This window comes from Martes martes (assembly GCF_963455335.1).
Source record: "Martes martes genome assembly, chromosome: 1".
Taxonomy (NCBI): Eukaryota; Metazoa; Chordata; class Mammalia; order Carnivora; family Mustelidae; genus Martes; species Martes martes.
In genome coordinates, this window is record NC_137888.1 from 90471983 (window position 1) to 90490475 (window position 18493).

General features: G+C 35.1%; 1 protein-coding gene across 2 annotated transcripts in view; it reads right to left on the reverse strand.

The window, feature by feature from the left end:
• The window catches only part of ZBBX (zinc finger B-box domain containing), a gene marked incomplete at both ends in the record, with an annotated part of 113051 nt that overhangs the window by 71858 nt on the left and 22700 nt on the right, over positions 1-18493 (reverse strand). For both annotated transcript variants that reach the window (XM_080818224.1, XM_080818223.1), the window contains one exon: positions 12505-12600. In XM_080818224.1, the coding sequence (XP_080674350.1) occupies positions 12505-12600 (96 nt within the window). The remainder of the gene's footprint in view (positions 1-12504; positions 12601-18493) is intronic.

Below are 18493 nucleotides of genomic sequence, written 5' to 3' on the forward strand. Positions count from 1 at the left end.
ACTCCCAACAAACAAAAGTCTATGACCAGATGGATTCACTGATAAACTGTACCAAATATTAAAAAAAAAAGACTTAATACTTCTCAAACTCTGCTAAATTACTGAAAAGGAAGGAATACTCCAGACTCATTTTATGAGGTCAGCATTACCCTGATACCAAAACCAGACAAGGATACCACAAAAAAGGAAAATTACAATCTAATATCCCTAACGCACATAGATTAAAAATTCTCAACGAAATATTAACAAACCAAACTCAACAACACATTAAAAAGATCATATGCTATGATCAAGTGAGATTTATTCCAATGATGCAAGAATGGTTCAACATCTGCAAATCAATCAACATGATTCACTGCATTAACAAAATGAAGGATAAAAAAAAAAATGAAGGATAAAAATCACAGTCTTCTTAACAGATGCAAAAAAAAACACTTGACCGAATTCAGCATCCATTCATAATAAAAACTATCAACAAGAAAGACAAGTAAGAAACTTTATAATAAAAACTATCAACAAGAAAGAAAGAAAGAATCTCAAAACAATAAAGGTCATATATGACAAACCCAAAATTAACATCATACTTAATGGTGAAAAGCTGAAAGCTTTTCTTCTAAGATTGGGAACAAGACAAACCTGCCCATTCTCACCACTTTTGTTCCACAGATCATTGGAAATCCTAGCCCAGCATAGAAAAAGAAACAAGCGATCAAATTGGAAAGGAAGAAATAAAATGGTCATTATTTATAGATGACATAATACTATATATAGGAAACCCTAATGACTTCACTAAAAAAAATCTAGCAGAATTAATAAATGAAATTAGTAAAGTAGTAAGATACAAAATCAATATACAGAAATCTGTTTTCTATACACTAATAGCAAACTATCAGAAAGAGAAATTAAGAAAGCAATCCCTTTTAGAATTACATGAAAATGAATAGAAAACTTGGAAATGAATTTAACCAAGGAAGTAAAAGAACTGTACACTGAAAACTATAAAACACTGATGAAAGAATTTGAAGACACAAATAAATGGAAAGATATTATGTGCTCATGTATTAAAAGAATTAATATTGTCAAAATGTCCATACAACCCAAAGCAATCTACAGATTAAATGCAATCCCCTTCAAAATACCAATGATATTTTTCACAGAATTAGAACAAATAATTCTAAACTTCATATGGAACAACAAAAGACCCTGAATAACAAAGATTTGAGATTTATCAAAGCAATCTTAAGAAAGAAGAACAAAGTTGGAGATACCAGGCTCTCTGACTTCAAACTATACTACAAAGCTAAAGTAATCACACTGGTATAGTACTGGCATAAAACCAGGCCTGCAGATCAAATAAAACAGAAGAGAGATCCCAGAAATAAACCCACACATATATGGCACATATATGACACAGACTCAAGAATATACAACAGAGAGTAAGGACAGTCTCTTTAATAAATGGTGTTAGGAAAACTGGACAGACATATGCAAAAGAATGAAACTAGACCATTATTTTACACCACACACAAAAATTAACTCAAATGGAATTAAGGACTTGAATGTCAGACCTGAAACCATAAAACTGCTAGTAGACAGTAAACTCCCAGACATCAGTCTTGGTTTTCAATTTTTGGATATGACTCCAAAAGCAAAGGCAACAAAAGCAAAAATATATAAGTGGGACTACATCCAACTAAAAACCTTCTGAATAGCAAAAAAGAGACTATCAGCAAAATGAAACAGCAACCTTCTCAGTGGAAGAGAACATTTGCAAATCATATAACCAATAAGGGATTAATATTTAAAATATATGAGGAATTCAAACAACTCAAGAGCAAAAAACAAAACCACACAAAAAGCAAAACAAAAACCTAAAGAATCTGATTAAGAAATGCGCAGAGGATGGGGCGCCTGGGTGGCTCAGTCGTTGGGTGTCTGCCTTCGGCTCGGGTCATGGTCCCAGGGTCCTGGGATCGGGCCCCGCATCGGGCTCCCTGCTCAGCGGGAAGCCTGCTTCTCCCTCTCCCACTCCCCCTGCTTGTGTTCCGTCTCTCACTGTCAAATAAATAAATAAAATCTTTAAAAAAAAAAAAAAAAGAAAAGAAAAGAAATGCGCAGAGGATCTAAACAGAAATTTTTCCAAAGACATACAGACGGCTAATAGGCACATGAAAAGATATTGAAATTCACTACCAGGAAAATGCAAACCAAAACCACAATGAGGTATCGCCTCACATCTGTTACAATGGCTGTTACCAAAAAGACAAGAAACAAGTGTTGGTGAGGGTGTAGAAGAAAGGGAACCCTCATATACTGTTGCTGGAAATGTAAATTGGTATAGCCAGTATGGAAAACAGTATGGAGGTTTCTTTAAAAATTACAAAGAGAACTATCATAGGATCCAGCTACTCCACTTTGTGGTATTTACCTACAGAAAACAAAAACACTAATTTGTAAAGATATATGCACTCTTTTATTGACTGTAGCATTATATACAATAGCCAAGATATGGAAACCTAAGTGTCTACTAATAGATGAATGGATAAAGAAGAAGTGGTATATATATATACATATATGTATATGTGTATGTATGTATTTATAATATTATACACACACACACAATGGAATACTACTCAGCCACAAAGAAGGAGGGAATCTTGCCACTTGTGAAAATATGGATGGACCCTGAGGGTTTTATGCAAAGCAAAATAAGTCAGACATACAAACACTGCATGATTTCATTCACATGCAGAATCTAAAAAAAAACAAAACAAATGGACAAACAAAACAAAACCCATAAATACAGAGAAGAGATACATGGCTATCAGAGGGAAGGGAGTTGAGTAAAATGGATGAAGGTGGTTAACTGCATGGTGACAGATGATAACTTATTGAGGTGATCACTTTGTAGTGTATACAAAAATGGAATTATTTTGTACACCTGAAACTAATATAATGTTACATACCAATTTTATTTCAATTAAAAAAATAAAAGATATTTTATTCTATTCAAGGGTTAGTAAATGTCAAACTAATCCAGACTCAATATTTAATAGTGTCAAAAAATGATGTGAAAATCATGAAATAAAACACACTTAATGCAGGAAAATATTTTAAAATAAGGCAATAAAGCATATGTATATAAAAGAAAACATATTGTCGAAAACTCTTAAATCACTTGATATCCAGAAAAATAATAAAATGGGATCTTGGTCTAAATAACTGTGCCTTTCAAGTTTTATTAACATTTAAAAATTCTACTTAGAGAGCAATCTTAAAAGTGAGCCAGAATAGCAACAAAAAAATAACACAGGAAATTCACACCTGCAATCTTTCTATTTGCAGTTTTGATGCCATATAATTATGCACTATATTAATTATCTTGGCAAGTACTTACTATTGTTTTCAACTAATATTACATGTATAATGCATCCAGATGAGTTAGCTGCTTTCAGTAATTACTCATATTGAGCTACATGAGAAAGAAATTATTTTATATGCAGTGCTCTGAATAACAGATTTTTTAGCATAGCAGAATAAGCTTCCTAACAAATAACAATCAATAATTTGTCATATTTGGTTTTTACATATAGCAGTGCTATTACATCACAATTGAACATTTTTATCCTATAAAAACCAATGAACATAAAATACCGTAAAACTTGTCAGATTCCATGAAAAAAATTTTTAAGAACATTACTAGCACCTGCAAATTATAAAGGCTCTTCAAATATTCAATAACAATGTGATTGATTAAAGGTTCAGACATGTGGTTAGAATAATTATTTTTATGGTCCCCTCCAAAATTGAGATTCTATTATTCTCTATTCAGATAATGAGAAAGTCTCTTTTTCTCTAAAACTTTACTATCTGGTTGTTCACGAGCCTCCCAAAATATATATTACTATAATGATTTTAAAAATAGCCCTAAAACCAAAGGTAACCTTTTCATTAATTCTTTAGATTCATTACCATGAATATAATTTGTTTTCCAGGTTCTAAATTTAGAATGGAGGAATTGTGCTGAATTTCTCCAAGTACTATATCCTGACTAATAAAACCTAATATATGGAGCACCTGCTATAAGCAGAATACTTTTATATTTGTTGTCATTTAATTTGTTCCTCACAACAACCCTGCAAGTTTCTGAGCTTGCATATATGAGTTTTATCTTAAAGAGTCCCTTAGTATAAATATTACAGAAACACCCATCTTTCTCTTTGATATTAGTTTGAACCACAACTGCATTAAACCCTTGCACTGTATCCTTCTCCACCGTATCTGTTACTCCATCTGTCATTTGATTTTGTAACATACTCCCTAAACCACTTATGTTCTTCCAACTCCTCCCTGATAGTAATAGAAGCCCTACTCTCCCTTTTCCATACCCCTTTCAAATATCACCTTTTTTCTTTTCTGTAGCTTTTCTTAATACTAGCATTGAACAAGTCATCACAGATGTGGTTTCACTGAAGTGTTGCCTATTAACTATCCCATACCTAGGTCTTCTCAAAGCTTGTAGGGGCACCTGGGTGACACAGTTGGTTAAGCTTCCAGCTCTTGGTTTTGGCTCAGGGGTGATCTCAGGGTGGTGAGCTCAGGGTTGTGAGATCAAGCCCCACACAGGGCTCTGCACTAGCACAGTGTCCTCAAAACTCTCTCTCCCCCTGCCCCTCCAACCCCATGTGTGCACTCTCTCTCTCTCTCTCAAATAAATAAATAAATCTTTAAGAAATGAAGAGAAAACTTCTTGTCAGTATTTCTCCAAAGAACAAAAGTTAAAAATAGAACTACCTTATGATCCAACAATGGCACTGCTGGCTATTTATACACAGAATATAAGAACACTAATTCAAAGAGATGCGTGCATCCCTATGTTTACAGCAGCATTATCTACAATAGCCAAGATAAGGAAAGAGCCCAAGTGTCTACTGACTGATGAATGGATAAAGATGATGTGGTATATATATACAATGGAATATTACTCAGCCATAAAAAGAACGAGATCTTGCCATTTGCAGCAACATGGGTGCAGCTAGAGAGTATAATGCTAAGTAAAGTCAGGCAGTCAGAGAAAGACAAATACCATATGATCTCACTCATATGTGGAATTTAAGAACTAAAACAAACAAACATAAGGGGGGGCGGAGAGAGAGGAAAACCCAGAAACAGACTCTTAACTATAGAAAACAAACTCATGATTACCAGAAGGGAAGGGCGTGGAGGGATGGGTGAAATAGGTGATGGGCCTTAAGGAGTACACTTGTCCTGATGAGCACCAGGTGTTGTATGGAAGTGGTGAATCACTAAATTTGACACCTAAACTAATACTACACTGAATTAGCTTACTGGAATTTATGTAAGAACTTGGAAAAAAAAGGGGGGGATGAAATACTGTCATTTGCAAAGACAAGGATGGAGCTTGAAAGTATAATGCTAAGTGAAATGTCAGAGAAAGACAAATACCTTATTTCACTCATATGTAGAATTTAAGAAACAAAACAAGCAAAGGGAAAATGTAAGAAAGGAAAAAAAGAGATAAACCAAGAAACAGCCTCTTAATTACAGAGAACAATCTGATGGTTACCAGAGGTGAGAGGGATGGGAGGACAGGGGAAATAGGTGATGGGGACTAAGGAGTGAGCTTGTCGTGATAAGCCCAAGGGGATGTATGGAACTGTTGAAGTACTAGATTGTATACCTGCAATATAACACTGTATGCTAGAAAAAAAAAGTGATCCAAAAACAAGTGTTGGCTAGGACACAGTGAAATCAGAACTCTCAAATTCTGTTGACTGGAATGTCGAATGGAGCAGCCACTTTGGAACACCCTCTGGGAGTTGCTCAAACAAAGACAGAGTTACCCTATGGCCTAACAGTTTCACTGGTAGAGAAATAGCTAAGAGAAATAAAAACATATGTCCATATAAAAATTTGTACATAAATGTCCATAACAGCATTATTCATAATAGCCAAAAGTTGTAACCAGCCAAATGTCCATCAAACAATGAGTAAACAAAATGTGGTGTATCAATGTATACAATGGAATGTTATTTAGCCTTAAATATAAATGAAGTACTGACACATGCTACAATGTGGATGCACCTTGAAAACTTTTTATTTTTACTGAGTAAAAGAAACCAGTCATTAAAGACCACATATTATACAACTCAATTTATATGAAATATAGGCTAATCTACAGAGACAGAAAGTAGATTAGTGGTTGCCAGGAGTTTGGAGGAAGGAGGGTATTGGGAGATGAGAGTAGGAGCAAAAGGGTATGGGGTTTCTTTTTGAAGTGATGAAAATGTTCTACGATTAATTGTGCTGATGGTTATACATTATCTGTGAATATACTAAAATCTACTGAATTGAGTTGATGAATTCATAAATTCATCAATCCTTGAGATACAACATCATCCTTGAGATACAAGTTGTATCTCAAGGAAGCTGTTTTTAAAATATTCTTGTCAACAATGCTGCACCAGTGTTCTTCATTTATCTTTTGGGCATTCCACCATTTTGTTTTTTGAAACTAATGCTCACCAAGGAGTCCGCCTGAGTTAACTAAACTTTCAGGCTCTCAAGGCTGTCATCTGACCAGTTTTGGCATCGGTCTGCTGAAAAGGGTAAGAACAGGGACAGCACTTTACTAATAGGAGAGCACCAGTTGTTCTTGGGTGGGAGTCTTGCAGAAATTCATGCACAAGTACAGCTTGAATAGGTGAGGATGATACCTGCTTAGGAGCTTTATTTTCCACCAGGGTCAATCCCCATCTGCATGGCTTCCAGAGCCCCCCAGCAGAAGGCATAGATACAAAGCTCACCACACTCAGGGAGCTGTGGCTTACTTGAAGTATTTATAGTTCTCCCATTTGGAGGCAATCTGCCAATCAGGGGTTATGGTTACCATAAATATGTTGTCTAGGAACACAGCTGACATCACTACCTTTATCTTTTTCCCAGGGAAACAGCTAGGAAATTAAAGTTCAAACTCTCAGACTTAAAAGGCTTTTGCTGGCCCTTCACCCACAGAACACATTAATATACCATAAATTCCTTTAATTACCCAATCTTTAGTTTTCAAAATTCAGAGAATAATAAAATTTTGCTACTTAAAATACAGTTTCAAATTATTTCAGGAGCTTGATCGTATCATTGGGGACTCATTCATGTTGTCATTTATTCAAAAATTTGATTTATGTGGGTCAGGTATAATGTTAAGCACTGAGAATACGGTGATGAACAAAATAGAAATAGTCTCTTTCCTCACAGGATTTGAAATTTATCAGAAGCTATAAAAGACTGTATAGTTGATAAGAATATTAAAAAAACCCTTTGACAGAGGAAGTACAAAGTGATAATCATACAGAAGGGCAATAAATGCAAACTTGTAGCATAAGGAATCTTTGTTAATAACACTATTCATATTTAAGAAATAGGAGAAAAATATGCCATGGCTCAGTTGTTTATATATATTTTACGTATTTTGTTTTTTCTTAAGTGTAATATTAACTAATATTTATAAATAGCAAATTTATACAAGACATTTATATTACTTAAACTTTAAAATCATAAGAATTTGTGATAATTCTTTTTTAAGGGAATATTTATTCTTCATCCCTACATATCTATCTTATTGCTGAGACTTTGGAGAAGGAAAGGAGCATGTTCACTGTTGCCCCTTCTGGGTTTTCTCTCTGAGCTCTGCCTGTCCAGAGAAGGATACATTGCAATCTAGATATCCATTAAGAAGTTTTACCGGGTAGATCCTGCCCTGGCAAAGGGAAATGTCTACCACTTGGGAGTGGGGTAAAAAAATGTTCAATTCCAAGAAGAATTGGGAAGCTGACTGTGGCAATCAGTAATTTTAATTGTAGCAATAATAAAATTGATATTTAGATTTCTATGTCTTCACTCTAACATCTGTTTCTCACTTGGTTCAGAATCTGAAAAATGAAAAAAGAGATATTATACATTGACCTCGAAAATTTGCAGCGCACTCTAAAGTTAGGCTAAAAACTCTATAATTCCTCTCTGAATTGGATATTGTCATGGGTCAGGTTCCCAGGAAACAAATTCTGAGATCTGTCTGCCTAACTTTTAGTGGGAAATTCTTCGAAAAGAACAAGTATGATTGACAAAAGAGGCAAATTTAGGGAAAGAGGAAAACTGAATTTGGTGCGATTGCCAGTTGAAGCTATGATGGCCCACCAGCTATTCTCAATTGAGGCAAGGGTCTGCTGCTGGGAACTTGTACCCTCACGTAGACCAGAAATTGGACCAGAAAATGGCTGCCTCAAGGAATGGGGTGTAAGCTTGGAAGTGGCACTTCTCTTTGGGCAAGAGCAGTTCCCAAGGAGAGACCCAAATGTGATCCACCTATAGGCAAATACTCCAGGTAGCTAAGGAAGTGAGTATCTCAATCCTGAAGAGGAGGATCTCAGTAGCACACCATGGCATCTATAAATACTGTGCACACACAGCATTTAAAATGGGTCCATTAAGATCATCTTAGTAATAATGATATTGTCCAAATGACTAGCTATGATTTAAAAATACTGTATTATTCCTAACATTAACAGAACAATGACAGTGTGAGCCTATAAGCTGATATTGGTCATTGTCAACTAAAAGAAAAAACTACCATAAACTCAGTAAGGGTAAATAGCATTCTGATGATAACTGAAGTTCTACCTGGTGATTATTTTCCTACAAGTATGTTCAAGCAAACATATAACTCGATTATATCTACATAGACATACCTTTCTTTGGAGATTAAAAAAGGTAAAGAGGCTGCATATAAATGCTTTATACCAGAAAACATGGAAATACTACCTCAATTATCTCTTCACTCATTAATAACCATTCCCCTTCCCAAGATTTCTCCCTCCCAGCTAAGAAAAATCTCCATTCCAATTAAGAAACTACACATACCAGAATCTATTAATGATTTACCTAATCCAGCCTCCCTTTGTGCATGTCGTATTTCATAATGGAATACCTTTTGTTTGCTTTCCCCCCTATCTTCTATTATCTCTGATTAACCTTGTCTCTTGTGTTTGATCACATGTTGGTAAAAGGAAATAGAAATGCCTGATAGATTAAGACCTTATTTTTCATCAATGTGAGGCTTACCCACTAAAAAAAATTTGTTTCAATCCTTAAAGTGTTGCAAATCATTCTAAATATAGAAATAGGATTTTCATCCTTAGTAATTCTCCTCATGCATTTGCACTTTATTTTGCAGGTAATTAACTATTTAACAGAGATTGGAGAGGTGAAAAAAGAAAAAACTTGTGTTAGAATCACTGCCAAGTATAAATCAATCACAAATCAAAAGAAAGACCCTTTGAAATTACAATGTCAGTCAACATGGAAATGGTAATAGTTTGCCTTCAATTTTTTTCAAGGATTTATCTCCTAAGTAAAAGAAGATATGCAGTACAAAATGGTCCCTGTTGACTGTGAACTATATAAAGACTCACTGGACTATAGGATGGGGGCTGAAACAGTTTACAGCATCAAATTTGGCTGTGCTCTGAAATAACCAGAAATGTCAGCATAGGTTAAAGAATATAAAAGTAGAGTAGCCATTAGCTTAGAAAGCTTGTTTTTTATATAGTAATGCTTAAAAGTCAAGTATCAAATGTCTGCTCTAACTTCTCAAATTTGGCACTAATTCAGCACTCAACAAAAAAATCTCATGGCTTTGACAGTTGCCAAATTAGTGGAAAAGTAGAAATGACTGGTTAATGAGAGCTAAACAGAGAGAGACACCATTCACTGCTGACCAGTGGTCCTCAGGCCAGGGAACAACAGCAGCAAGAACCTTTACTGATGGGAAAAGACCAGGGAGAATGATGAAAACAAGGAGAAAAAAATAAGATGACTGAAAAAAAAAAAAAAATTAAAGGCCTAAACAGAGAACAGAATGAGGAAGAAAATGCCAGATAGCTAACGGGACAATTGATTAAAATCAAGAAGTAATGGCAGAGAATTAGTGAGACCATGATAAAGAAGAAAAATGAAATACTAATCAAGGCAAACCTCTTAGGAGGAAGGTGTATCTCCACCTACTACATCTGCTGGCCGAGGCCTCTTATTAACTATTAAACTATTGTAACAGCTAGTGGGCAAAACAATGAGCAGGAGTCACCAACATACAGTGAGACTGTATTCACCGTAATCTTTACTAAGATGGGAGGGAGTATGTTATACATTTTGAAAGTTTCCTTAAAACAAAAATCCCTTTTTAATTTAAATTTTTGTTCAATAAATAAAGGTCAAATTTACCTGATTTATTTGGAAAAAATCTTCAAGGTATTTCACTACATAGCAATCTGAGTAAGTGAAATGTTGTTATATAAAAAGAGGAACAATGTATGTTCAGCTCCCAACATGCACAGTCTCCCCATACTTTTCTCTAAGTTTAGCCTCCTAATTTGATTTCCCCAGTAGGCAATGAACTTCCCAGAACTATCCTCAAAATAGCATCAAGTAGCAACTTTTGTCTTCACAGACTGTAGGGCAACACAGAGGACTAACATGAATATGGAAAACACATAGTTCTCTATGGTATTTAACTTTAAAATATATACATAAAGGAACCCCTGTGTTTAAAGAGACGTCTCAAGGATTCGCTGTCGCTTGCTATGCTCTTTGATTCACACCTATTATAAAATTCACTTCTGTTAACTTTTAGAGATGAATGTGTCTTCCACAACTTGAGATTCACTAGGAACTTAAATACCATTTTACTATTTCTGGCTCACCAATCTTTCTTCCCCTGCAATCAAAGCTAGGAAATGTGATGCTGGTAGGATATAACAACAGAGTATGATATAAAGTATATATTCATAACTATTAATCCTCTCTTCTCTATCAATTCCACACTAGAATTACATGAGAATCCCATCTAGAAAGATGACATTCTTCTTTTTAAGATATAAAAGACATAGATTTTAATGATATAATGTTTATAAAGCATATACTATATTGCATTGCTTTTAGTAAGCATGATTTGACCAATATTATATCTGTCTCTGGATAACAATAAGTCACATCACAGCACAGTCTGTCTTTTGAAATTGTGTGTATGTGTGTGTGTGATGTGTATGAGAGAAAGAGAGGGAGAGAGAGGGAGAGAGGCATGAAAGAGAGGAATAGAGATGGGGTCGGACAGAGGGAGAGGAGAGAATCAGACTTCCGATCCATGTCTCATTCTTCTTTGTATCTTCCAGACCAGCAAATATTACTAATATGAGCTTGGCGGGCGAGGGAATTAGACTCTACCCTTAAAGTGGAGTCTTTAAATTCTACATTAGTTCTATATTAACAATTACATCCACTTTTATAGACATTAATTTTCAATTCTTATAACTATCCAGTTGTACAAACCTTCCTGAGACAGGAGAGTAACAGGGGGTTGAGTTTTTTGTTTTGTTTTGTTTTCCCTCATGATTTCTGCTAGGAAGCTCTAAATATTGAGTAGTCACTCAAAAGTAAGTAACTTCGGTAAATACTGATACGAATAAGGTCTATTTTATGTTTTGTAGTTATTATAACTTGGGTCATCAGCATCCTTGAGAGTTATCAATATTTATGTTGAGGTGTCATGTAAAAATTGAAATCTACCAGTATCTTTCTAAATATTGATCTGATCATCTCCTTCCTTTTGCCTACAAGATAGTAAAATCTTTAACCCATTACACAAGGTCCTTGGTTCTCACTTTTATCCTCGGGTCCTTAAGAGCAGGATCCTAGTGTTACTCATCTGTGTAAGGTACTGCCTAGCACAGACCTTGCTTTCTAAAAGGTAATCAATAAATATTTGTTGAATAAATTGCTGCATAATGAATGAAATCTATGACAAATCAGTGCCCTGTGAAATGTAACCAGTATAATATGTCCTATCTATATTTAACCATATTTCTTGTTTAAGTATTAGAATTTTTAAACCATCTGACAGGGTTTGAGCTTGAGCATTTCACAGAACAATGCCTATATGAGGAAAAATAAAAGCTTCTGTTATGTAGGAGGAAAAGTAGAAACCTGAGAGATAAGCTTATTTAAATGATAATGGGTGAGGACAAATACAAGACTAATTAAAAAAAAATGAAAAGAAAACAGTAGAGATTTCTATTTATAAATTATATAGAAATAATACTTAAAGCAAACCATGTGTTCATTTGAAACCACAATAGATAAAAATACTGTCTAATTTTTAAATGTCAAGTTCACAGATAAAATGCATGATCTAAAAACTCTAATCAAGCTCATGTCTCAGGAACTATATTAAAACACAGTTTAAATAGCAAAATTGAACCCAGATTAATACTCAGTAAAGTAATTTTAAGATATAAGTAAAAAACTGTACATAATAGAATTTTATAAATTAATATAAGTCGTCCTAAATTCTAGATAATTAAACATGTTTTAAATGTCTTTCGGTTGAAACATTTTATAAATACACCACAAGTAAAGCATTTTAAAAAGTCATACCTGCAAAAGAGTTGTTCTATGGAGCTTCAGTGCCCCCTTCTGGTGAATTTTAGCAAAGCAACCCAAACAATAATCTTCTCCACATTCAAGGCATACCTTAAAAGACATTAAAATATCACACAATCTTATAATAATATGACCTTGAGAAAACATTTGCATAAAGAAGTCATATTCTTATCTTTATTTCTCCAATTACATGCCTATATGTCATCAGAATCAAGAAGCCCAAGGAAACTGGAACAATTTGACCCGAAAAACTAATTTGTAAACTCTAATTACTATAGTATAAAAATAAATATAATAGCTGCAAGTAACTTTTAGATATATGTGTTAGATGTATATATGTATATACAATTCCAAATAAATCATAAAACACCAGCAACCTGGGACCAAATTTCTTGACCTGGTAAGAACTAAGCAGGCATTCTCTCTGGGTCAAATCTACTTCATTTTTATGAGTTCTTTAATTTTTCTCTATTGATTTACATGGCACAATGCATATACTGTTTGTCTCCAAAAATCCCCACACACTTCTTTCAATGAGAAGTATGCTTAGAAGATTCCTCAAAGGAAAGTAAGTATAAGAAAAAGAACAGGATGGAACCACATCAACATGTCAGCAATTCTTATGACTGGCAAAATGATTATAGACAAGTTTATATTTATCTTTCAAATTCTCTATGGTGTTAAAATGTAATTTTTTAAATTTATGAATAAATTGATGGGATATATCTGTATCTATGATGGTGCTGAGCAAGACTGAAAGTAAAAAAAAAAAAAAATGGAATTTTTACTGCGACTGAAAGAACTACAGGCAGTTGTACAGCCACTTCAACGTGAGCCTTTACAACATGAGAAAAAGCAGCCCAAATGGCTAAGACCTCTAATTTTCCTGAGTTTGGGCCACGTTAAGAATGCCAGCAGCACAAATGAGTAAGAAAGCACAGGGTCTGGAGAGATGATGTCAGGAAGTCTATGTTACAGAGCCCACATTCCCTTTGATTCTTTTTCATTTCCTCTCCCTCCACTTCGCATGCCCACCACCATTCTTCCCCTCCACCCTCTCTTCTCCTGTCAAGGGATCTTATGTAGAAAGCAGCTAGGGCAGATTGGGGAGAGGCTGACCAAGCTCTTCTATACTAGACTAGGGAGTGGCTGACTGAAATGTGCAATACAGTGACCCCTCTTGTGCATATGAATCACCTGGGATTCTGTTGCAGTGAAGATTGATTCAGGAAGTCCAGATTGGGACCTAGATCCTCCTGCATTCTAACAAGATCCCAGGTAACGTCCATGCAGCTGCTGGTGTGCAAACCACACACCAATTAACAGGCACCAAAATGTATAGGGTGTAGAAAAGTAAACACTTGTTAAAAACCCAACCAGGAAACCATTACTTTTAAAAAACTGTATTATAAGTCTCCATATGATGACAGTTGCCTGCAATAATGTGACCAGATTTATTAAATATAAGATGATTAGGACAACACCAACAACCACCACCAAAGGTAAAAAGAGTAAGACATTTTATAAAACTAATGAAACTGAAAAGGAAGGCTAGAATCCCATAACAATAACAGTATCCACAACATTTACGGAACACTAACTCACTGTTCTAACGGTTTCATATGTTTCATCACTGAATCCTCCCAACAACCCTAGAAGATTAACATGATCATTGTATCTCCATTGTGAAGAGGAAGTAACAAAGGAACATAATGATTGGGAATGTGCCCAGTCACACAGCTAATGGAGCCAGGATTTTAATCCCAGTCTGGCTGAAAACTCAAGCTTGCCCATGACCCAAATTATTAAAAATCACATTGACCATTAATCATAGCACTAATCATTTATTGAAAAACCTTGATAAAATCTGCAATAAAATAAAACCCAATGTGACAAATGACTGCTTGGGAGGTATTTATCATAATCCAAATGTATCTTTTTCAAATGTGATTAGCTATACAGAACAGGATTTTTTATTTAAGTGAAGGAAAAATAAACACTGTCCCTAATAGCAGAACTAGTCCTACCCTTTCAACTCATGTTTGAAGAACAACAGTCTCTTACAGAAATGATGATTAAAACATTATCTGGATCATAATTTTTAAGTGCACAACCAAATATAAAGCTGTAATTTCACATACACACATGGCAGTACTATTGTATTGATGTATATTTCCAAATGTATTCTGCATAATTTTTATTAACATATCTGCTAATATTTTAATAAATTTTTAGACATATTGGAACTGTCTTTACAATGTAATATAGAAAACTGAAAATCAGTTTGAACATTGAATTCTAAGCCAAGTATTTGTTAACAACAGATTTTTAATGAAAGTAGCCAAACGGATGTTGTAGACTAGAAGATCAAAGCTGGAATTGCAGAGTAAGCTTATATATTTTGTTATACAAGCATATTTGGATTTAAATTGGGTTAAAATGACCGCCAACTGGAAAATCTTTTTAGGCAGTTTGTATAACTGGCAGAAACGTACTAAAAATGTAGATAAGGACTCCATTCCACCACAGATGCTTCTTCAATGATGGAATACCCAAGTGCAGTTTTAGCAAATATCTTTTTAATTTGATCAAGCCTAGATCAGTTGTGCTAAGCCTTTAGAATCCCTTTGAGTTTAATTAAATTATCTACATTTGCCAAATTAATATGTAATTTTTAACGATCCATTTCACTTTTGCCACGTACAAACAGCCTAAAGCTACTGGAATTTCTTTTAAAAATAAGGAATCTGGAGGTTTGGGATTTTATTTTTACCATCAATGTATGTGAATGCATCAGGAGATATGAAAATGTGCCAACAACAAAACACACAGTTTACTGTCTCCTCTCAATGTGCCAGGCACAATGCTAACTACTTCATATGCATTAACCATTATTCTCAGTAACTCTGAGGTATAGAGTATACTACCTGTATTATCCCATTGTAACAAATTAGAAAATGGAAATACAGAGGAATTAGGCCATTTTCTAAAGATCATATAGCTAATAAAAGGTAAAGTCAAGATTCAAACCATCAAAAATGCAAGCTCTTCACCTCTACTTCCCATATACAGTTTACCCTGATGAAGGCCCTATCATAATTTGTTAGAAGGTTTAATCTCACTACACACCAGCATTACCATCTAGAATGATGGATGCTAAGAATACAAGATAACCTTAAGTTCACCATCACCACGGTCTATTTCATTAGATATGCCTAACTTGAATTTTTAAATAACTTATTGTGGTGCTTGACAAATAATCATGGGTCATTACTTTCACTTCAAATCAACCAATATACTTTCTTAAAATCTTAGCAAAAATCTTCAAAACTGTTTAGGGTTTAAATGATGGCTTCTATTTCTAACTTTTCAGGCAAATCAGCCTTTTAATCACTGCACACATCATCACTCTTGTCTGCTTTCCAGACAAGGCATGTGCCGTTTATCTTGTCTGGAATATCCTCTTCCTGTTTTTCCTTCTCTTTGGAAAAACAGATCCTGTATTTCCAGGTCAAATTTACCTACCTACGTATGCCATGTTGTTCAAATTTGATGGCCTTTAAATAATGCTCAACACAGAACAGGATTCACAAGAAATATTGACAGCTCCTACATAAATACTTTGCTCAGATCATGAACAGTGGACCTCAACAATTCAGTTCAGCCAGAAAGCTCCTTTTAGCTTTCATACTTCCAACTTCAGGAATATTAACATTGTTTGTATTTTTTAAACATTTCTGGATAGGTACAATTTGTAAAGATTTCTTAAATTATTGTCTATCGTTACATCAAATAAGAAGACAGCATGATGTAATAATAAGAGCATTGTACCAAGAGCCAGGGTTTTATATTTAATATTGCTATTATCTCTTTATCAGACTTACAGCATTCTAACTCTCTTAGACCAACTAAAACTGCCATGAAATAAGGACAGTAACAGAGTCTCAAATCAGAAATGATGATGGCCAAATTCTCCAAAACCTATAACAAATATCATTACAGTCACCTACAAATATTTGTTATAATCATTATATTATTAGGGGGAAAACTGCTTCTCAAAGGCATATAATATTTTAAATTACATCAGATATTGGAGTACTTTTAATACTAACTGAAAGGAAGATATATCTGAAGTCTTTATTACAGAAAAAAAATGGATTCTTTCAACAAATATTTGTTGAGTGCCTCCTAAATTGCAGCCATAATTCTAGGTGGTGGGCATACAACAGTGAACAAAACTAAATCCCTACTTTCATGAACTTGACAGAGGTAGGTGGAAAATAAATACATAAGTACATATTAAGAGGTAATAACTGCAATGTGGTTGCATGGAGAACCTCCAAAAAAATCAGGGCTACTCAGCTGTTCCTCCCTTACAAAGGGCTGCTGAGGCAGGGAACATTTGGATTGACCATTTTTCTGAGGAGACTGTGGGGAAGAAAATATGTTGGAGAGATACTAAAGGTTCAATTTTGAACACGCTAAGTTAGTGACTGCTGTTAGACAACCAAGTAGAGCTGCTGAGTAGGCAGTCTGAGTTGGAAAAGTTCAGGGGAAGGAGATGAATGAGAGATGCAAATTTTTTTTAAGATTTTGTTTATTTATTTATTTGAGAGAGACAGAGAGATCATAAGTAGGCAGAGAGGCAGGCAGAGGAGAGAGGGGGAAGCAGGCTCCCTGCTGAGCAGAGAACCTGATGTGGGGCTTGATCTCAGGACCCTGAGATCATGACCTGAGCTGAATGGCAGAGGCTTAACCCACTGAGCCACCCAGGCACCCCAAGAGATGTAAATTTGGGTACCATCCATGTAGAGATGGTCTTTAAAGCCAAAAGAGTAGACAAAATTACCTATCAAGAGTAAATAGATGGGGGCGCCTGGGTGGCTCAGTGGGTTAAAGCCTCTGCCTTTTAGCTCAGGTCATGATCCCAGGGCCCTCGGATCAAGCCCTGATCAGGCTCTCTGCTCAGCAGGGAGCCTGCTTCCCTCTCTCTCTCTGTCTGCCTCTCTGCCTACTTGTGATCTCTGTCAAATAAGTAAATAAAATCTTTGAAAAAAAAAAAAGAGTAAATAGATGGACTAGAGAAGGGAGTTAAGGACTAAGCCCTGGGGCACTCCAACATTCAGGGGTCTGGAATACAGAAAACCAACAAAAGACTGAGACTGGACAGCTAGCAAAGTAAAATGAAACCAAGAGAGAATTATGTCCTGGAGGAAGCCAAGTGAAGAGTCACAAAAGAAAAGAGGAATACTGTACCAAATATTACTGATAGATTAAGATAAGAACTCAGAATTGGCCACTGTATTTAAGAATATGGATGTCATTGGTGACCTTAATGACAGCAGTTGCTGGACATAGACCCAATTCTGAATAGACAGGGTTCAAGAAAGAATGGGAATTTTGCAATTCCACTTTGGGGCCTATACTCAAAAGAACTGAAAGTAGAAACTTGGACAGATATTTATACCCATGTTCATTGCAGCATTATTCACAATAGTCAGAAAGTGGAATTAACCCAAGTGCCCCCTGATGGATGAATGGATGAACAAAATGTGGAATATACATGCAATAGAATGTTATTCAGCCTTGAAAAGGAAGGAAAATCTGACACATGCTACCATATGGATGAACCCCGAAGACATTAAGTGAAATAAGCCAGGCACAGAAGGACAAATATAGTAGCTTCCACTTACGCGAAGCACCTGGAATAGTCAAATTCCTAGACAGAAAGTAGAATGAGAAAGGAGAAGGATGGTTACCAGGGGCTGACAGGAATGGGGAATGTGAATTATTGTTCAATTAGTACAGAGTTTCAGTTCTGTAAGATGGAAAGAGTTCTGTGGATGGATGGTGGTGATGGCATCATGACAACGTGAATGTACTTAACACCACTGAATTGTACTCTTAAAATGGCTAAAATGGTAACTTTTAAATTATGGCATATTTTGCCATATTTTTTTTTTTAAGTTCATGAAATCAGCAA